At 41.7% G+C, this 22,754-nt stretch overlaps 1 protein-coding gene across 49 annotated transcripts in view; it reads left to right on the plus strand.

Moving 5' to 3' along the window:
- The window catches only part of NACA (nascent polypeptide associated complex subunit alpha), a 45,771-nt gene that overhangs the window by 18,711 nt on the left and 4,306 nt on the right, over nucleotides 1-22,754 (plus strand). For 13 of the 49 annotated variants that reach the window (XR_005747394.1, XR_005747395.1, XR_005747399.1 and 10 more), the window contains 3 exons: nucleotides 10,396-10,431; nucleotides 17,747-17,826; nucleotides 20,705-20,782. Coding sequence is in view for 41 of the 49 variants with exons in the window: in XM_040341000.1 (XP_040196934.1) it covers nucleotides 10,396-10,431; nucleotides 17,747-17,826; nucleotides 20,705-20,782 (194 nt within the window). In the remaining 8 variants the exon portion in view is untranslated. Of the gene's footprint in view, nucleotides 1-2,884; nucleotides 2,942-3,053; nucleotides 3,090-4,857; nucleotides 4,918-7,890; nucleotides 7,957-8,071; nucleotides 8,108-8,342; nucleotides 8,397-10,395; nucleotides 10,432-15,170; nucleotides 15,471-17,746; nucleotides 17,827-20,704; nucleotides 20,783-22,754 lie in introns of all 49 variants that reach the window. The other 36 variants (XM_040341001.1, XM_040341005.1, XM_040341004.1 and 33 more) reach the window with 15 other exon arrangements.

The following is a 22,754-nucleotide window of genomic DNA, read 5'->3' on the forward strand; positions in this document are numbered from 1 at the left end:
GTAAATCTTACCTAATAAGTGTAACTGGTTTTGTTTAGCTTGTAAGACGGCAACCCCTTGCATTTAGGCTAGGTTCATGCTATACACGGGTACGATACTACCTGTAATCGCACAATTTACCACATGAAAAATACTTTGCTGTTGGCAGAGGCGCCAATAATTCTGTGTGTTTTCCAGCATTTTTTTGTAGGTACAGCAACATATTCAAATGAATGGGATGCTGCGGACTTTGGGGTAAATGGCATAGTGTGAACCTAGCCTAAGGCAACTGCGGGGACCCAATACTGAATTTAAAGCTGCAGGGTTTTTGTTTTGGTTCACTGCATGGCTGTACTATGGTGATCTGTTACTGTACCACTTAGTTGCCTGGTACTTACAAATGCTTAGCTTTTCACACTTCGTTAATGGCTTTGACAAGCAGTATGTTTAGGCTTGCTTTTATTCTAATGTAGCTACAATGAAACCAGTTGGTGAATTTAGAACTCCCATGTTTAGTACTTGAGAAAACCTTGGTGTAAATATTATGGTAGCAGTGAATGTATCATATACCGATGACAGTCCTACTTGGGTTATTTAGAAGCTCAAATCTTAATGTAGCATAAGATGTTGAATGATGCAAAATAAATATTTTTGTGCAGTGGTTCTCAACTCCTGTCCTCAGGACCCACTAACAGGGCAGGTTTGCAAGATAACTGAAATACATTTGCTGCTCAGTGATTGTATTCTAGTCTGCATCTCCCCAAGGTAATATTTAAAATCTTAAACCAAAAATTGAAAACCACTGGTCTAGCACTTAAAGTGGAACTTCCGCTTATCTCAGGCCTTGATAACATCCGGGCGCCAGATCACAATTGCGACAAGAAATTGTGACCTGGCGCTCACCTGTAATTGAGGCCGCGGCCTAGAAGGACGCAAAGCCGCGGCCTCAATTACCGCTGTCGCGATCGTGCGGTGGTGACATGCGGGCCCGCGACGGCAGGTAATTTAGGCCGTGGCTTTGCAGCCTTGTGAAGGCCCAAGCTGCCTTCTGTGACCTGGCACCATCTGGTGGTGGCCGTTGGCATTACAAGTAAAACAGCAGTTCTAATGTGTGTGTTTTTACTGTTTTCACTGCCATCTCCTTCCCTCTAATTAGAACCCACAAACATAATGTATATTTTATTTTAACACCCTAGAGAATAAAATGGCGATCGTTGCAATACTTTCTGTCGCACCGTATTTGCGCAGCGGTCTTACAAGCGCACTTTTTTGGGAAAAGATACACTTGTCTTATTTTTTTTTTATTAAAAAAAAACAAAGTGATGCCAATTTTTTTTTTTAATATTGTGAAAGATATGGTTACGCCAAGTAAATTGATACCCAACATGTCAAGCTTCAAAATTGCGTCCGCTCGTGGAATGCCGACAGACTTTTACCCTTTAAAATCTCCATAGGCGACGTTTAAAAACATTCTCCAAGTTGCATGTTTTGAGTTACAGAGGAGGTTTAGAGCTAGAATTATTGCTCTCGCTCTAACGATCGTGGCGATACCTCAAATGTGTGGTTTGAATACAGTTTACATATGCAGGCGCTACTCACGTATGTGTTCGCTTCTGCGCGCAAGCTTGGCGGGACGGGCGCGTTTTGTGGCTCCTAACTTTTTTTAGCTGGCTCCTTGATTCCAAGCAAATTTGTCAAACCCTGGCTTATCTGTTTTCTCTTATCCCCCCCACCCCCTCTGGTGCCACATTTTGTACCTTTTGGGGGGGGGGGGGGGGTTTGTGCTGGCAAATTGCGCCAGCAGCTAAGCCTCCCTCCCCTTCTGCCATGCCAGTGAGAGAGTGCAGCACAGTGAGGACCCGACCATGAAGTCAAAAGGCCTACACTGCTAGGTTCCCTTACCCGCAGTGGTGGTGGCAGCACCCAACCAGCCGATGTAAACATCGCTGGACTCCAGGGCTGCATTCACATCTAGACGGACGAAATCGCGGCGTTTTGTCGCCGCAAATCGCGGTAAAAATAGCGGCGTTTTGTACCGCGATTTGCGGCGACAAAACGCGGGTATTGTCCGCCTAGATGTGTCCCAGATTGACCCCCTCTATGGAGATGATTGCCATCTCCTAGCCGAACGCTCGAAGACGCCTGAAAAAAAGGTCCGGGACCTTTTTTCACGCAGCAGGCGACAGGCGTCCGGCGTTCGGCGTGGAGATGTGAACCATCTCCATAGAGGGACATGTATTTCCAGCCCTCTGGCGGCAGAGGCGTAGCGCTACAGGCGTAAAAACGCCTAGATGTGAATGGGGTCTAAGTGTCCTAATGTTAAAAAGTCAGCAGCTACAGTATGACCTTTAATTTTTAAAGGCGTGGACGGACCTCTGCTGTAAGACAGGGGACTTTTTTTTTAAACAAAATTCCTGTTACTGAAGCTCCAAGTATTGTGCAATTCTTGTCTTTCTGGTGAAGCTTTTGCACTTTGATGGATTGGATGTATTCCTGCAGAGGCATTTCATACTGTTCCAGTACTGGCAGAGCAATGCTTATCACCACAGCCTACATTTACTCTACTGACTTGGAAGATGTGATTAAGCAAAGCTCATCTTGTGCTGTATAACTGCTAACCAAAGTTTATCAGTTTGAGAACAGAAGGTGTGCTGGGACAGTGTTCATGTAGGAAACTGTATTTCACTTGAGTGAGAGCAAGCTTGTCTGCTGCGATACTAAGCACATTTTGGAAACTGCAGAGGCGACATGTGCAAAGCCCTTTGCTATGGAAATCTGAGTGCCTGTAATGTTGTATGAAATGTTTCTAAGATAATGCAGTGCCAGTTTTTATACAATTAAATGCTATTCTAGCTTCAGTTTTTGTGCAGTTATGGTCTTCCTAAGTAAAGCTTTGTTTCTTTAGCTCCAAACACTGCGACTGAGGCATCTGTAGAACCTATTGCTGAATCTAAAGCTGCAGGTATTTACTGCATGGTTGTGCTGTGGGGATTTCTTAGTGCATCAATGTGCAATATTTTTTCTTCCACTGAATTTGGTTTGTGGTAGTCAGTTGTGCTCTTATTTTGCTGCAGCATCAAAGACCCCAGCCAATGAAGCCAAAATTCCAGGTATATCCTCTGTAATATCTTAAGATTCTAGTTTTGGTATTTGCTGATTTTCATATGTACATGACGACTTTTATCCTTATTTTTTTCTCTCTCGCTAAACACAAGAACACCTTACCATTCATTAGGTAGGGTGGCTGAACTTTAATTGAACTGCAGGCAGATATAAAGGACACAAATGATTATAGAATATCTTTTTATGGAAGTGGTGTAAGTACCTGAAGTTGACCTTTTGCAGCCACTGTAGTTTAGTTTTTCCGCTAAGGGTTTCCGCTCATGTTAAAGGCTGCTTATTCACGTAACAACCATTCTCCTGAAAGGGGTTGTAAAGGTTTGTATTTTATTTTCTAAATAGGTTCCTTTAACTGCTTGCCGCCGTCATTTTACGGCAGCAGGTCGGCTCTCCTGCGCCAGAGCCCGTCAATCTACGTCGGCTCTCTCGCAGGCTACCAGGGGCGCGCTCGCCCCCGTGCGCGTGTCCGGCGATCGCTCATTACAGAGCGGGGACCGGGAGCTGTGTGTGTAAACACACAGCTCCCAGTCCTGTCAGGGGGGGAAATGCTGATCTTCTGTTCATACAATGTATGAACAGAAGATCAGTAATTTCCCCTAGTGAGGCCGCCCCCCCCCCCCCCACAGTAAGAACACACCCAGGGACATACTTAACCCCTTCCCCGCCCCCAAGTGTTAACCCCTTCACTGCCATTTTTTATAGTAATCCAATGCATGTTTATAGCACTAATCGCTATAAAAATGCCAATGGTCCCAAAAATGTGTCAAAAGTGCCCGCCATAATGTCGCAGTACCGAAAAAAATCGCTGATCGCCACCATTACTAGTAAAAAAAAAAAAAATATTAATAAAAATGCCATAAAAATACCCCCTATGTTGTAAACGCTATAACTTTTGCGCAAACCAATCAAATGCTTATTGCGATTTATTTATTTTTTAACGAAAAATAGGTAGAAGATCGGCCTAAACTGAGGAGAAAAAAAATTGTTTTTTTATATATTTTTGGGGGATATTTATTACAGCAACAAGTAAAAAAAATATTCATTTTGTTTTTTCAAAATTGTCGCTCTATTTTTGTTTATAGCGCAAAAACTAAAAACCGCAGAGGTGATCAAATACCACCAAAAGAGAGCTCTATTTGTGGGGAAAAAAGGACGCCAATTTTCTTTGGGAGCCACGTCACACGACCGCGCAATTGTCAGTTAAAGCGACGCAGTGCCAAATTCTTTGACTGAATTTCTCACTTCCTGTTCCTCAGTAAGGTGTTCAGTAAGCTGTTCTAAATGACTTTCCACCGCTCGGATGATGGTGGAAAGCTTACTGAGGAGTAACAGGAAGTGAGAAATTCAAACAAAGAAAAAAAACATTTAGAAGGGAAATCAAAGGAAAAGCTAAGTGAACCAACAATGCACTAGCTTAAAGGAACCTATTTAGAAAATAAAAGGCGAACCTTTACAACCCCCTTTTAAGCTGGCAGATGGTGACACGGCTTACACGGCCATTTTTTACTCTCACAGGGTTAGAGTTCCCCCCCCCACCCCCATAAGGTCTAAAGGGCAGTAAAGTTGCCCTTTAGAATGTAGACCCCTTATTTTGTTTTTATATAGGAGGGTGTATTTTTGCAAGAGTACCAAGCCTTCTAGAATGCCTAGCTCAGGCATGCATATTCTGTAGAATTCCATAGGCAAGCTGGGCAGATATTTTGTTCTCATTGACTTTATTTAATGGAATGTAAAATTCAATTTAAATTTTACCTCCAGTGACAAAGGCTGAACCATCCGAAGTCTCTGCCCTGACTGCTTCTGAGCCCAGCTCTCCAGGTATCCTATCTGTAATATTAATCTTTGAAAATAGGGAGAATATATTGAACTGCATTTCATGTATTCTATTTTTAAATTTGTTTGAAAGGCCAATTTCTTAGCATGCCTTGGATTACGAGCATAATCCGTTCCAGGAGAATGCTCGTAATAGAAGTCAATGGAAACTAAAATAATTCTGCATTGACTTCTATGGTATGCAATACCACATGTGGCCAGAGGTGGGGAGGGGGTGCCGGAGAGCCTCGCAAATACTCTGGAACAGCTCAGCTGAACTAAAAAAGGCTCGGCTGCTTTAGTACTGCCATTGAGAATATGTACTGTTTCTTGGTTATATGTTTTACCAATTCTGTACCCTGAATGGCCTTGTTTCCTTTTTGTCACCAATTAATGCTGTACATTCCTGGTATTCTGTACTGCTACTGTGTTCCTTTTTCAAAAGAATAAATAAACACTTTTCTGATTTAAAAAAAAGGCTTGGGAACTGAGTATTTTCACTCGGCTCCAGTGCCCCCGCACCTCTGGCCAAATGCGGTACTGCACACTGCTGTGGCTTGAATCCTGCTCGTTTTACGAGACAACACTCGCAAACTGAGTCAGGATTTAAAAAAAAAACGCTCGTTGGCCACGTTACTCGCAATCCGAGGTTTCACTGTATTAAAAGATAACTGGAAAAAACGACTATTGTCTGCTTCCATACATCACTGGGATGCCTGAAATGCGCATGCTTCTTGCTCGGTGTCCAATGAAGGATGACGACGGAAAAGTATATGTTTTTATTTTGTCAGCAATTGCCAGTGTCGATATTTGTATTCTGACTGGTTCCCTATGAGTACACAGCAGTCATAATATAAAGCCTTGAAAAGAATGGTATTTTATCCAGGCGTTGCTTTAGAAACCTGCACAGATGTCTCTGAAATCGCGACCGAAATCGGGAATGCCAGTGGGAGTGAAATCGTGCGAGTTCAGCAGAACAGTGTGAACCTGGGCTTAGACTTTAAAAACTAAAAGTAGAAGCTGGTTGCCACGCACAACTGCTTTAGTTTCTGACTGCTTCATTTTTGAAAAATCCTCATTGTTGAACTTAGTAAAAATTGTTTACATCTGTGTCCTGCATTGGTATTTTGAGGCATGTCTGGTTTTCTGTGCATTTTCATGCACAGTGATTGGCCAACAGAATAATAAAAATGCGCTTTGCATTCAAAATTGGCATGAAGTGAAAATGTATCGAAGAACCTGGCTTTAAAGGATACGTTCTCCTTTTCCAACATGTTACACCCATGTTTTTATGGTGGAACATGTAACTTGTTCCAGCAGCTGCAGGCATTTTTTTTTTACTTCAAAAATGTGCATTTCCCCCAAAGGGTAATCTTTAAACTGTCCGTAAACTTTGTAATTTGTGATTGAACTAATTAACAGATTCTTCCATCCACACAAACAAGCAGGATGAAGGAATTAAGTGTATGACCAACTTTGGCCTCACGAACACTGGACATTTTTTTTTTCCAGCTGCTCCTGCCTCCTGAATGCCCCTGCATGGAATCCTTTGTTCCAGGCATTTAGGGACATGAAAAAAACAAAACAAGTGCATCTAGGAGCAGCAGGAAAAAACTTGCACAATTTCATACCTGCATGTCAGTCCCGACTTCGGGGGCGATTTCAGAGCTGGGCGATTTCAGAGCTGTGCGGGTTTTTGCACAGCTATCTATTGAAATTGCACCCAGAGTTGCCAAAAGTAGTACAGAAACTATTTTTGGGAATCAGTGCGGTGCCACAAAGCCATGCCCCCCCCCCTATATGCAGCCATGTCCCCCCCCCCCCATATATATGCAGCCATGTCCCCCCCCCCCCCATATATGCAGCCATGTCCCCCCCCCCCCCACCTGATGATGCCGCCGCGTTAATCACTGTGCGGCGAACATTACAGGCAGCTTTCGTTTGAATAGCTGTTTTCCCTGCCACGCCGTGTAAAGGACACTCCCCCTTGCTCAGGATTGGACAGATCCGTCCAAGGGGGAGTGTCTATGCACGGCGGGCAAAACAACTATTCAAACTAAATGTGCCTGTAATGTTCGCCGCACGGTGATTAACGCGGCAGCGGCGGATTTGCGATATGCGGGGGGGGGGGGCAAGTATTCTATTTAGGCATCGGGGGTATTTGCGGGAGTACAGGTACTCCCGCAAATACTCGGTATCGGTCCCGATACTGGTATCGGTACAGGGACAACCCTAATTTATGTAATATATTTTAGGATTCAACACATCCGTTGCATGCTAACACCCAAAGTAAAGGCCCGTACACACCATCTGATATTCCGATAACAATTGTCCGATGGACGTGTTTTGTCGGATAAGCTGACCGTCTGTATGCCCCATCGGGCAATTGTCGGAATTTCCAAATGTGTTCCGTTGGATTATCCGATTGTGTGTACACAAGTCCGTCGGACTAAAATCCAAAGTACAAACACGCAGGCTCCAAACCAGTGCTAACCATCAGATAACATTAGCAGAAGTTGCCCAAAGGGTGGCACTAAAGAGCTGAAAAAACACGTTGTTTTGTGAATGTTGGCTGAAAATGTTCTGCTGTCTGTATGCAGAACAAATTCAGGGATAACGCCCTTCAGATGGAAGTCCGATCGTGTGTATGAGGCTTTAGAGGTTTTTCTGTTGTAAATGATAATGCTTCTGTGCATCGGGGGTTACAATGTATTTCCCAAACACAAGTTTCAAGTATTTCTAGGAGTACAGCCCCGGGAAAACATATTTTCATATTCTCATTGTATGCATGAGGCCTTGGGGTTATGTGGTGCTTGTTACCAAGAATACCCCTTTTTGGTTTATATTTCTGCAGTATGAAAATATTAAAATAACAAAGTCACAAGTTATGTAACTGCTATATGGATGAAGCACCTGCTTCTGGTTTTGTATGCTTGCTTCTCTTCTGCCCCCACATTTAGCAAAGTTGTTTTTGTTTAGCTCCAAAGAAAGTGCCTACTTTGCCTGAGACAACTGTGAAGCCCATTAATGAATCTAAAGCTCCAGGTATTATATATATTGCATGGCTTTGAAGTGGCAATGTAATACTATGCCCATGTGCAATATATAGAAATGAACGGTTCTGTTAATGCAGAGGGGTTATGATTCTGTTTTGTTGCAGCTTTAAAGAAACCAGCCAGTGAAGTTAAAACTGCAGGTATAGTCCTTACAAAATGATGCTTTAAAGTACTATACATGGCAAATTATATGCCAGTGCCAAACAGCAGTTCTACAATAAATACAATGATCATTTTCACAAGCACATAAATTGTAATTGCACGAGTGTCTTGTAGGCAGATACTTTATAGGATTAGGTTTTAAGTCTATATTGCATCCATACAGCTCAGGTTTAGTTGTTTGGTCCACTTAGTGATCATGTTTCTTTGCTCTAGCTTCAAAGAAGAAGCCAACCACTAAAGTGCCTGTTGCTGACATCAAAGCTGCAGGTATTGACTGTGTGACTTTATATGTGCATTGTAGATGTGTTCACATTTTATATGGTGTTAGATTTTTTTTTTTGCTGTGACACTGGGCTTAAGGTTTTATTTGGCCACCATTGCCTATTTTTTATGTTTTTACACTGGGCATTGTTTATCTTGGAGATCAATCTGTGAGCGTTGTACCTGCAGAAATATATTCAGATTTTTAGTCACAATAAATATGTCAAATTCTCACACTGATGGTTGACGTGGCAGTTTCATAATTTCCCCCTGGCTTTGATCTTTTTTTTTTTTTTAATGTGTTACTTTATTATTTCCTGAATAATATAAAAGCCATTAACTGCATTAGTGAGCTGTTTTACTGCAGCTGCAAAATCATAGAGTAATCTAATCTACTTCTCAAAAATTGATCAAGAGGGTTACACTAGTTCCTGAAATTATTGTATGATGCCTTTTGCCACAAAAAATCCAGTGAATGTCAGATTGGCTGCTTTTATAATTTTGCTCATTGGAGTTACGTTTTTTTTTTTTTTGCAAGTGACATGAGTAAAGTTGTTGTATTTGCTGGTGCTGATAATGGGCCCAGAAAGCCTTGAAATGGCAAGAGCCAGCAACTAAATGAACTATTGGGTTATTAGTATCCATGCTTCTCCCATTGGAGCATGCATTTTTATATATGGCACACACTAACTTGCTGCACCTCAAATGCCAGGTATAATAATCCAGGCAATTCTATTTAATTACACAAATTATTGTGTTCATATACCACATCAAGCCATGGTCATGCTCTTTAGGTACCAAAAAAAAAGGCAATGTGGCACCTATAGATCACTCGCACCAGCCTGCCTTCAATGTGCTTTGGGAATCTCCAATATTTATAAGCCACTTAGGAGTTACTGTTACTATTTTATTTATTTTATAAATTATTCAAACTTGTATACACATTATAAAAAGCAGACACCGCATCCATTATAGAGAAAGGACTGACATCTGAAAGCGTGAGATTATAAAAACAAAATGTAGTACAAAAAATTAAGTGCAAAAAAAAGAAATGGCTAATGGGACTAGACTAAAGTAACTACATGTTTACAACACTTGTATTGAATTTTAAGGTAAGCCTATCAAGAGGTGTAGCAAGTAAAAATAGCCCAGAAACATGAATACCATTTTGGATAAGGGATCACATATTTCAAGAAGTCAGATTGTAAAAAAAATGATTTACATGGGCTAAAAGGATATGTTCCTAAGCCGAGGGTCCTCATAAGGGACGTCTAGGTTAAAAAAAAAAGAAAAAAAAGAAACCTTTTGCACGTTTCTTCAATATTATAAATTCAGATCTTAAGACTGGAGCAGTGGCCTAATATTAAAGGTGTACAAGGATTTTTCAGTTAAAGGTGAAGCCGGGAAAGGTAGAGGTTACAGTGGCAGCATATAGGTAAGCGGAGGAGAAATCCATGTACAAGTTTTATTACTCCACATTCCAGTATAAAATGTTTCTCTCAGGCTTATGGACCGCGCTGACCTATTAGGTGATGTTTTAAATACTAAGCGCACCTAAACCATCTCAATCCCAGCATGTTTGTTCATTTCCAAAATAATGGCGAAAGAAAGACCTTTTCCACGTATTATTTTGAGGGTTCTTGTAATGTCTTAGCATTTTATATAAGAGTTTTATAACCAAATAGGATGTTTAGTGTGTCTTTACAAAGGAAAAAATAAAATGGTTATTAAATACCAGCAAAGCAAGAGCTGTCAAAAAGAAAAAAGTTAAATTAATATGAGTACAGTGCTGCATAACCAAGTCAAGTTTTCAGCTGCGTTTTTATTTGAAAAATGGTAGTACGCTATTGGTACTATAGAGCACGTTCAGAGATGTCAAATCTATATTCTTCTGTTGTAGCCTTTTCTGGTTGGCTATCATGTGTGAACCCCCCCCCCCCCCCCCCCATAAAAACTTGTCTTGGTTCCAACTCCATTTTTTCATTTATTCTGTTGATTTTTACAGAAACCAAGGTCCCCGTTTCTGATGTGCAGTCTTCAGGTATCATCTGCATTGTTTTGTGTGGTGTGATTCTTCCCCCCTCCCCCACTAATGCACATTCTGTGCAGTTTGGTTTATAGATGCTTTCTCACCTTAATGTTGATGGCATTTCTAGTTACCTGCATGTTGTATAGATAGTAAATACTAATATGACAAGTTACGACCTCTGCTCTACAGTGTAGTGTGCAGTGGTATAAAAAAAGTTCTTATTGCAGTGATAAATAGGAAGGAACAGCTCAGTGACTGACCTAAAACAGGAACATGTTGCAGATCCCCTTGTGTCAGGCTAAAATGTATTTGTTCTTAAGGACATACTTAATCTGTGTAATTATATATTTCATATGTAAAGTTGTCCTCTCCACCTTTTCACAGAATAAGTACAAATGATTTAAAAAAAATTCTGGGAAACAATCATTTGTACCTCCCCTTTTTTACAACCTTAGTCAATCTACTTGTTCAAAAATAGAGCATAATAAAGTTTCCACACAGAATGTGTAATTTTATTGTGACCGCTCTCCAAGATATTTTATTTACTGGCAACTGTTGCTCTTTATATCGCTTAGTCCACGGGGGTGGGCTGGTGGGGGGGTTTGGGACATTCGGTAAAAAGCAACTGTAATTTAGCCATAATATAGAGCAGGGGTCTCCAAACTTTATAAACAAAGGGTCAGTTTATTGTCTTTCAGACTCTTGGCGGGCCTGACTTTGGCAAGTGACGGGGGGGGGGGGGGGGATTTTCTTGGCATCAGTGGGACATATGGTATTAGGGGGAGAAATATTGCCCCATTAGTGGTGTCAGTGGGAGAAATGGTGCTCCAATGTCGGTGTCAGAATAGTGTCTCGTATCAGTTTGGAGACCACTGATGGAGGGAAGGGATACAAAAATATTATGCATTTCCCTTGAGAGGATTTCTGTAAGTTGCTTACTAAAGATTTGTTAAAGGGTTAGTGCACCCTTTTAATAGAAAAAAAATGTAAAGGTGAATGAATGCTAGACCCCCTCCAGGGGGGCGCACATGACCAGCGCCAACCAATCGGAATCTGTTTGGGCTAGAAGCACTGATGGAGATCAGGGAGAACATTGGGGAACCAGTGTTGGTTTATTTTGTAGGGGTGAACTTTAAATTTAGCTGTGTGTTCTAAATTATCAGAGGGCATGAAATGTCTTAAAATTATGTAAAAATGCAGTTGTCTTCTGAAAGTCTTTTATTTAACTTTGCTACAAAGATGTCACTTATTTCAGTAGTGATTAACCTAGAAGGTACACTTCAAACAAAACCCAGACAACTGTAACTTGTGTTTTTTTGTCATGTTTTGCATGGACATAACTTTTCTTCCCCAATTTTTTTTCTCTGCTTATGAATTTGATCTTGCGCTTTATTAACGTGACTTTCTATTTCCACTGGATTTTAAAGCTGATGTAGTTGATAGTGCTGTAGGCCAGCCTGAGGTGGAAAGTCCGTCTGCACTGCTTGCCTCTAACCTCATCCATCAAGAATTTGATGATTTGTGTGTGGCATGTGTAGTAGTTCCCTTTATTTCTCCTGAATACACTGTAGTTCTACCTCCAGAAACCTCAGAGTCAGAGGTAATTCTGCCAGCAGATGTGGCCAGTGACTTGGAACAGCCTTGTATTACAGATGCAGCTAGTTGTCTGGAAGTAAAAGTGGAATGTGACCATTCCAAAGCCAGTCCTGATGATACTGAAGAAATTAAGATCCCGCAAAATAAGGCAAAAGCTCTTGGAAATGTATCAACTAACTCAATTTCAGGATCTCACTCCAAGCATTTAATTCTAAATGCTTTAGTAACTGAAGAGGGCTTGCCACCAGAGATGAAAACAAACTGGATCTTCAAAAAGAGTTTTGAAGTCAACCCTGAAGTCAGTATGCATTTGGATGAAGTTGCTGTAGATGATAAAAGTAATTGGATTAATGCACATGAATTGTTTTCTAATCTATCGGATACATGCCTTGGTAGCAGAGACCCTGATGTAATTGATGCACCCAGTCCTGAATTTGACATAACTGAGACTTCGCATCTGCAAGAAGTTAATACGTTTGTCACTTCAGGAGCTTCTCCTATAGAAGTAATGGTGGAAGCCAGATTGAATCCTCTTCCTGAACATGTGCTTGATTTCAAATTTGAGGTAGCTCCACAGTTAGCTGATAAGTTGCCTGCAGCCGTACAGATGCTGTCTAAAGATGATCTTGTGGTGGAATATAAGATACCAGAAGAAGTGTGTGTGGAAGAAAAAATGCCTCTAGATGAATCGGTAATACCATATGAGGGAGAAGTACCAAAATCTGCTTTCCCATTACCATCTGAAACTAAGCTTCCTGTAAACTCTGTGACCTTGGATAATTCACCTTTAGAAATGTATATGCAACATTGTGAGGCTCGTGTGTCAACTGAAGAGCTGCAAGCTGCCATAACCAGTGCATTTATTTTGGAGGACATACCTGTAGTCTGCACTGAAGGTGGGGCTTCTGATTTAAAACCTGATGCTGAATCTAGCTCTCAGGATATTCCAGCAGAAGGGATGCCTGTTGCAGATTCTGAATCTACAAAACCAGCAGAGGAGGTAGCACTGCTTGATGACTCTGAAATTAAGGTTTTAAGTGTGGTGTCTGAAGACAAACTTGCTGCCGATTATGCTGCCAAAGAACCAACTAAAAATGTTGAGACACCTGATCCTGCCTTTAAAGCAGCAGACAACCCTATGATTGACACAGAAGCCAATGTATCAATGGTACTTTCTGCTGGCTCTGTAACCAATGTACTAACAAAGGAGCTAACTTCCATTGCAAACTCTGACGCCAAAGTGCCAATAGAGTTAACAGCTGCCTTTTCTGAAGCTGAGAAACCGGCAGGGAAAGGACTTATTAGCTCTATTCCAACAGAAAAGGAATCTGCTGCCAACTCTGGGGTTGTGACGCTTACTAAAGAGAATGCACAGGCTGCCAACTTAAAAGCTAGCTCACTAACCAAAGATGTGACTCCTACTGTTGACTTGACAGTCAAAGCCACCTCAGAAGCTAGTGGTGTGGCAGATTCCAATGCTGAATTTGCTGTGATGGCCATGGAGGAGGCTTCAACTGTCGACCCTGAACCTGCTACATGCTCAGAGAAGGAATTTGTGGCTGCTGTGCCAACTGATAAGGCTATGGCTTCCTACTCTGAAGCTGCCACCCTGATGGAGGAAAAGGCTCGGGCTGCCGCTTCAACTGTGGCAGATGCCCTGGCTGCCAACTATAAAGCTGCCTCACTGAATGATGAGCCTCTGACCTCTGGCTATAAAGTCCCTGCGCAGACCAGTGAGGAGGCTCCAGCTGCTGACTTAGAAGCTGCAGAGGAGACTGCACCAGCTGATAACCCTGATGCTGACATGTTGACTGAGGAAAAAGTGGCCCTGGCTGTTTACTCTAAAACCGCTGCATCAACTCGAAAGGAAGTGTTTTCCTCCAATTCTGAAGCTGCCAAGGAGGTGGCTCTAGCTACTGATTCCGAAGCTGCACAAGAAGTGACTCTGGCCACAGACTTTAAAGCTGATGAGGAAGAGGCTCAGGCTGCCAACTCGGATGCTGCTGAAGGAGCTCAGGCTGCAGATTCTAAAGTTGTTGAAATTGCCCTGGCCACTGGCTCTGAGGCTGCTGAGAGGGAGGCTCCAGCTGCCGACTCTGAAGCCGCTGAGGAGGTAGCTCTAGCTGCTGACTCTGAAGCTGCCGAGAAAGCAGCTCCTGACTCTAAAACTGCTGAGGAGATGGCTCCAGCTGCTGCTGACTCAGAAGCCACTGAGGGGGGAGCTTTAGTTGCGGATTCTGAAGCCACAGAGGAGTTGGCTCCAGCTGCTTACTCTGAAGCCACTGAGGCAGCAACTTGGGTTGCGGATTCTGAAGCCACCGAGGCGGCAGCTGCTTTGGTTGCGGATTCTGAAGCCACCGAGGCGGCAGCTGCTTTGGTTGCGGATTCTGAAGCCACCGAGGCGGCAGCTGCTTTGGTTGCCGATTCTGAAGCCACCGAGGCGGCAGCTGCTTTGGTTGCCGATTCTGAAGCCACCGAGGCGGCAGCTGCTTTGGTTGCCGATTCTGAAGCCACCGAGGCGGCAGCTGCTTTGGTTGCCGATTCTGAAGCCACCGAGGCGGCAGCTGCTTTGGTTGCGGATTCTGAAGCCACCGAGGCGGCACCAGCTGCTTTGGTTGCGGATTCTGAAGCCACCGAGGCGGCACCAGCTGCTGCAGATTCTGAAGCCACCGAGGACGACGACCTGGCCGCTGCCTCTGAAGATGTTGAAGCTCTGGCCACTGACTCTGAAGCTGTCATGTCAACTGTGGATGCTCTTGCTGCTGACTACAAAGTCTCTGAGCAGAGCGAGATTGCATCAGTGGAGGATATAAAAGAAGCAAGCTCTAAGGTTCTACCAATAAAATCTGCTCTTATATCTGATGAACAAGAACTAGTTCACTTTCATACCACTAATTTAATCCTGCATGATGTTCCCAATGCAAGCACTTACCATTTTGAGCCAAAGCATGCCGACTCCGGTATTTCACTGCCTGCTAGTATTTCACTGAAGTCTTCTCTTAATGACACCGTTAAGTCTGACTCGCTACTCATGGTTTGCACCACCTCTTTACTCATGCCTGCTTCTGCTGCACCTGTTATCAGCAATGATTTGACCCTATCTACTAATCATTCATTTTCTGCTTCTTCTAATGTGTCTTCTTCTCCACTTCTAGCTACTAAAGCTGAGAGTGTTTCCTCTCCTACGCAGCCCACTCCAGAGCTAGATACGGCAAGTCCTGCCAAAGAGCTAACCCTTCCTGCTGCTTTGCCTTCTTTAGAGCCTGTGTCCTCTGTTCCTATTTCTCCCCTTGCCTCCAAAACTCTCCCACCTGCACCCCCTGCTGAAGATGAGGAAATGCCACCCCTAATTCCTGCTGAGGAGACGGTCTTCCAACCTGTTGTGGTAAACATCGCTCCTCCCAAACTTCCTGTAGCCCCTCCTCTGAAGGAGCCCGTGCTGAAGAATGACAAGGGTATTATACCTGGTGTTTTCTAGAACTGTTGCAGTGCATGGTGTTGGGCTTAATGCCATTAAAATATTACTAACAGTGTGGATTTTTTTGTTTTAGAAATATGGGTGGTTTTCTTTCCATTTTAAATTTAAGATGACGTGAAGTAGATATGGCAAAAATGAGTTTTCCTTCCAATTCTCAAGGGCCTTACAATCAGATTTACTGAAGAAAATATATGGATATAACACTTCATACGCTTAATTATTGTCCAGACTTCTTTGTGGTATGCACACTCTCTTCCATGGTCATAGTTCTGAGGGCATGCTTGAAATATCACCACTATGCTCTGTTGGGGCATGTGTGGGTTTCTATGCATAGACTACAGAATATGGGGGGGAAAAACTGTATTCTTTAAAGTGTTTCTAAACCCAGGACCCTGCATTCACTATATCTGGTCTCCCACAGTATACAGAATATGGAAATGCAATCAATTTAGTAAATATAAACTGCTTAATACCTTTTTTCATTGGCAGTATATATCAGTCTTGTGACTATCAGTGTTCAGCTGAGCACCAGTTAAAGCTTGTAGGAGTTTTAATTCTCCTGACTGTCTTATGAGGCGCCATGACACCTGACCCTGTTTCTTGATATTGCTGTTTGGCACTGTGCCGATCACATGCACATTCCCACAAAAAAAAAACTCTAGCAATGCACACCAAACTGAGCATGTGCAGAGTGCCCCAAAGGCTCTGTACTATCAGCAGACGGACTGGGGACAGTGGAAGAGGGGGAGGATCGCAGTACAGCCTTTTTACACAATGCAGAGGATTAACCCCTTGGCTTTCACAGAGTATAACGAGCATGCTTTATTGCATATACAGACTGATTTTTAACTTTTGTGGGTTTAGTAACACTTTTTGACCTGTTTAGTCCAGACAGTGATCATGCTTGTGGGGTATGTGGTTTCTTTTTTTTTCTCCTTTTTTTTTTTTTTTCTTTTTTTTTTTTTTTTTACCCAACGACTAAGAATACAGCTGGGTGAACACTTTTAAAGTTCTCTTATACTTTAAGTTGCAAAATGTATGAAGTTGCATTTTTTTTTTTTTTTGAGAAGTTTGTGTAAGCGGACAATTTTTTTTTTTTTTTTTTTTTTTTTTTATTAAGCTCTTGTATTTGAATGCAGGATTAGCTATTGAGCATTGAGACAACAGACCTTTTATGAAATACAATGGTTATCCATGGTCCATTTTGTGTGAAGTCAAATTTTTTTCAGGCGAGCGATCCCTTAAATTTTGTAGGTGAAGTCTGAGAACCCTCTCTATTAATATAGGCTTGCTATACCCTGGAAGGAAAACAACCCAGTTTTTCTGTTTCTAACATTTATTGGAACGCTTAAGGGCTGGCGCATAAAATCTAGAGCAAGGAAATCTGCAGACATGGGAAGCAATTTCCTAAAGCAGCCAGTGAGATTCATGGTTTTGTTTCCCAGGAACTGCAATTTCACTTGAGGCAAAGATTTCTTAGCTTTTTTAATTTTTTTTTTTTTTTTTTTTTTTATACGGCAGCCCAAAAATAACTACTGTGAATAGATAGATGTTAGTGTAGGTTATCTTGAGTTGTGTTATAGGCCGTCTTGCCTGATGTCTCCAGAAATGTCTGCTAGTTTTGTCCACATTAGCCTGGTGTGCACCCTGTTCTTTTGTCTAGTGGATGGTGTGTGCAAATAAACAGTACTTCTTCACAGTGGCACTATCGTTTATTATTTTTTTTTTATTATTATTCTGTTCGGCATGCTATAACAAAGCTTGGCCGCTACTGTTAATTTTATAAAATTCTGTGCTTAATTAAATTGCAATTCTGCTTCCAAGTTCTCTAGCATCAATAAGTTTCTAATCTGTTTATAGAAAGACTAAATTGTGACGTTTGATAAACTGGTGAAACACACTTGATTCTTTAGTATTCTATTATTGTGATCCAGGTGTTGCACCAAAAGCAGTTTTGTCTTTTGTTTAAGGTTGTATGTTTTATGTCACTTGCATGGAATATGGACATTTACATCTGCACAGTGAAGTTGGATATGTGAAAGTTTCAAGAGTGCGGGTAAATGCCACCAAGTGCATCTGTCCAGGCTATTTGAATTTATTTTTGCTTATGTGTGATACTTGAAATGTAGATTATTTTGGCAGTTTAACCTAACTAAGCTTTTACCTCCTTTTATAGGTTTGTTGCAGTAATGAGTCCCAATTCTTCATCTGTTATAATAGAAGTCTAATTATGATTATTTGAATTTTTGGCAGGATCAGGAACAGAGTCAGACAGCGATGATTCTCCTCCAGAGCTGGAACACGACACACACTCTTCCACACAGCAGGCGCAGGTAAAATGTTTAACAGATTAGTAAATGACTTTTTTATTTTTTTTCTCCCACTGGAAAGATTCATTGGGATGAGTTTTTTTTTTTTTTTTTTTATTCTTTATTTTTTTAATACCATGTGACACTACTTTCCAAAATGCTTTGGACTTGGCTGAAAACGTTTTCACAGCTTTTTTTTTTTTTTTTTTTTTTTAATCTCATCTGGTTTCTTTTTTGACTTGAGTCTGTGTAGAAGCATTTTCCTAGTGGCTTTTTTTTCTTTCTATCATCTTATTCTCTAAATGCAGTTGTTCCACAGACCCTACATGTCCAAAATGCATGCATTAAAGTGCAAGTCTGTGCAAAAAAAAAAAAAAAATAGTGTTCAGTGCATCTTTGCTCTTAAGGCTTCATTTCCATGGATGTTTTTACAGCCACATTTTTTAGCCTTTTTTACAGCTTTAAAAAAAAACGGTAGCGTTTTTGCGCGTTTTTTAATGTCTGGCGTTTTTACAGCTCTAACGCTGGAGCTTTAGAACGCACTAGTCCTGGATTTTTTTGCAGCTTAAAAACGGCTCAGCCATCTACAGCTCAAAAACGTCATGGTGGGCATCAGGCCATAGACTAAAACGGAGAGCTGTTTTTAGCTGCAAAAAACACTCAGAAAAGTGGCTGTAAAAACGTCCATGGAAATGAAGCCTTACAATTCGATGTTCTTTATCTCTTTACAGTTGCAGTAAAAAAAAACACCTGTTTCTTCCAGAAATACAGTAACCTTCTGTATACGCTCCCTGCACTAAAATCTCAAGTAATGTTGTCTGTGCTACCCAGTTCCCCTATAGGCTATAGAATATCTCCCCCTTATGTTATAGATGGATGTGTTCTGTAGACTCATTGGAGAACCCGGCAGTACTGAAAACACTGTTTAAAGGCGGAGTTCACCTTTTAAAAAAAATAAAATTAAAATGCAAATTTTTTGCAGGGGGAAAAAAGTGCATTTATTTTACAGGAGCCTGCAGGACATTGCACCTACAATCGGTGGACCACAGGTGCTGTGCCAGGCTCCTGCAGACGCTCCAGATTTCTAGTCTATACCTCTGTGCGTCTTTTCTGCTTGAAAACTGGAGAAGGGATCAATAGACCAAGAGGGTGCTTATAAGGGCCCTTGTAGTCCATGGGGAACTACAAGCTATCTGCCATGGTGGCAGACGGGGACTTGTAGTTCCTTCATTCACAGATTCCTGTGCATGAATGATGTGAGTGCGCCGGCAGGGACCCACACAACCACACTCATTTTGAAATGACAGGAGGTGTGGGGAGAACTCCTGCCCACTGTTGAAGATGGAATCAAGGGGTGAGAGGGGGACTATTTGAACATGTCATGTGCTGCACCCTAAACATGGGTGTAACCTATTCAAAGGAGAACCTATCCTTTTATAATTTTTTGGGTGCAGTAAAGGCAGTGTTGTCAGCCTAAATAGGATTTTGAAGCCTTGTGAAATTCCAACAGATCAACAAGTTTTATTCTACATTAGCATTGTTTTTAAACATAGAAACGTGCATGTATTGCAGGCATCTACTGTGTTTTTTTGTACTATTTTCATAATGGATATGTTGGCCAGTAACATAATGGGGTTAAAAAAAAAAATTGCCCTTTTAACCACTTAACGCCCGCCGCACGACTATTTACGTCCGCAAAATGGCACGGACAGGCAGATGGGCGTATATATGTCCTTGCCTTCTAGCGGGTGGGGGGTCCAATCGGGACCCCCTCCGGCGGGTGGCTTACCTCGGGGAGCGATCCGGGACGACGTCGCGGCTATTCGTTTATAGCCGCTCCGTCGCGATCGCTCCCCGGAGCTGAAGAACAGGGAGAGCCGTATGTAAGCACGGCTTCCCCGTGCTTCACTGTGGCGGTGCATCGATCGTGTCATCCCCTTTATAGGGGAGACACAATCGATGACATCAGACCTACAGCCACACCCCCCTACTTTTGTAAACACACTAGGTGAAGCCTAACACGTTCAGCGCCCCCCTGTGGTTAACTCCCAAACTGCAACTGTCATTTTCACAATAAAGAATGCAATTTAAATGCATTTTTTTGCTGTGAAAATGACAATAGTCCCAAAAATGTGTCAAAATTGTCCGAAGTGTCCGCCATAATGTCGCAGTCACGAAAAGAACCTCGATTAAGAACCATAATATATATATATATAATATATATATATATATATATATATATTATGGTTCTTAATCGAAACGGTCTGCCAGCTAATTGATTATGAAAATAACCGTTGGTTGCAGCCCTACTTCATACATGACTGATTTAGTAGCTCTAAATTCTTGTGGACTAGCCCTTAAAGGGTCACTAAAGGAAAACGTATTTTTAGCTAAATAGCTTCCTTTACGTTACTGCAGTCCTGGTTTCATGTCCTCATTGCTCGTTTTTGCTCTGATGTTGCTGTAATACTACTCTGTTCTGGACACTTCCTGGTTGTCTGGCTCCTTATGTAAAAAGTCATGGGAGAGTTTAGCTTTGTTTTCCTAGCCATGACTCTATGGCACCCACCAGCACAGAGGCATAAAATAACATGCAAAGACTAAACTACTTTCAGTTTCGTTTTTGCATCTAGGAGGCACATTATATGATTGATTTTTTTTATCTATTTTTAATCGTTTTTAAAAGGAATCAGTTAACTATTATGTCTCAGCAAAAAAATGTTTTTCCTTTTAGTGATCCTTTAATTTTTTTTTTCATTGGCCTATTAAAAAAAAAAAAAATTGTAACCTAAAATGCCATGTTTTCAAACCTGGTCATTGGTTAATCTATCCTAGTCTGAACCTGTTTAGAAGCCTTATATAGGCTCACCATATACTAACTCCCTTTGCACATCTTTTACAGCTTGCCGCAGCAGCAGAAATAGATGAGGAACCTGTCAGCAAAGCAAAACAAAGCAGAAGTGAAAAGAAAGCAAGGAAGGTAAACTGCCCTATATATACACGTATATGTCTAAATCATTACAAATTCAGAAACGTTTACACATTGTAAATCCACGTTTTATTACTTTTATTCTAGTTGGAAAAGCATTAAAGTTGAAGTTCAGGCAAAACCTAACTAGCACTAAACATGCTCTCTGCCATATTCTAAACCTAATCTATTTAACCCTGTAAAACAAATCGCTATACTTGTTCTGCAGTCGGTCCAGTCTCGGCATCAGCTGTTGGCAGTGACTTCAGTATGGAGACAGGTGCAGGAGAGGCAGCTGACAACGGAAGCCCCATAGTAAGACTATGGGTGACGTCACTTCCTTGCTATTGTCCTGTCCTCTCCTGCACCGCCAATGGAAACCAGACCGGCTGCAGACTACAGTGCATCCGCAAAGTATTCACAGCGATGCACATTTTATTTTGTTGCAGCCTTATTCCAAAATGGATTAAATTCATTATTTTCCTCAAAATTCCACGAATGTCCCATAACGTGCAAGAAGTTTGTTTGTTTGAAATCTGCACTTATTAAAAACAAACAAAAAAATCCAATGTACATAAGTATTCACAGCCAAGTTTTTAATCACAACACGTGAATAAGTAGAAACCGTATATTTTCATTCTTTCATCAAAGGATAGAACTCCGGCGTGTAAATTAAGGAAGTTGAACCATTTAAAGACCAAACACTTTCTGACATTTGTTGCTTACAAGTAAAATAAATAAATAATAAAAAAATATATATATATATATATATATATATATAATATTTCTCAGAGACCCTAGGGAATAAAAAAAAATTCTTGCAATATTTCATGTTGCACCAGATTTGCACCACGGTCTTTCAAGAGCATTTTTTTAAAGTAAAAACACAAGGGTAAAGTTAGCCCAATTTTTTTTGTATACTGTGAAAAAAAGATGTTACACCGCGAGAATCGTGGTCTTTATTCCAATCGCGATTCTCATTTTAGCTAAAATTGTGCGGCTCTAATTGAACATGTTTGAAAAGGCACACAGCTGTCTATATAAGGTCCCACAGTTAACAGTGCATGTCGGGGCACAAACCAAGCCATGAAGTACAAGGAATTGTCTGTAGACATCCGAGGCAGGATTGTATCAAGTCACAGATCTGGGGAAGGGTACGGAAAATTTTCTGTAGCATTGAAGGTCCCAATGAGCACAGTGGCCTCTATCTGTAAATGTGAGATGTTTGGAACCACCAGGACTCTTCCTAGAGCATGCCGCCGAGCCAAACTGAATGATCAGGGAAGAAAGGGCCTTGGTCACCTCCCTGACTAAGAACCTAATGGTCACTCTGACGGAGCTCCAGCATTTCTCTGTGGAGAGAGAACCTTCCAGAAGAACTATCTCTGCAGCACTCCACCAATCAGGCCTGTATAGCAGAGTGGCCAGACCGAAAGCCACTACTTGGTAAAAGGCACATGACAGCCTGCCTTGAGTTTGACAAAAAGCACCTGAAGGACTCTCGGACCATGAGAAACAAAATTCTCTGGTCTGATAAAACAAATATTGAACTTTTTGATCTAAAAGGCAAGTGTCTGGAGGAAACCAGGCACCGCTCATCACCTGGCCAATACCATCCCTACAGTGAACCATGGTGGTGGCAGCAATATGCTGTGGGGATGTTTTTCAGTGGCAGGAACTGGGAGACTAGTCAGGATCGAGGGGGGAAAAATTAGTGCAGCAGTGTACAGGGACATTCTTGATGAAAACCTGCTCCAGAGCGCTCTGGACCTCACACTGGAGCGAAGTTCATCTTCCAACATGACAACGACCCTAAACACACAGCCAAGATAACAAAGGAATGGCTACGGGACAACTCTGAACACAGACTTGAACTAGATTGAACCTCTCTGGAGAGATCTGAAAAATGACTGTGCATCGACGCTCCCCATTCAACCTGATGGAGCTTGAGAGGTCCTGCACAGAAGAATGCGAGAAACTGCCC

This window comes from Rana temporaria, chromosome 2 (assembly GCF_905171775.1).
Source record: "Rana temporaria chromosome 2, aRanTem1.1, whole genome shotgun sequence".
NCBI classification, from domain to species: Eukaryota; Metazoa; Chordata; class Amphibia; order Anura; family Ranidae; genus Rana; species Rana temporaria.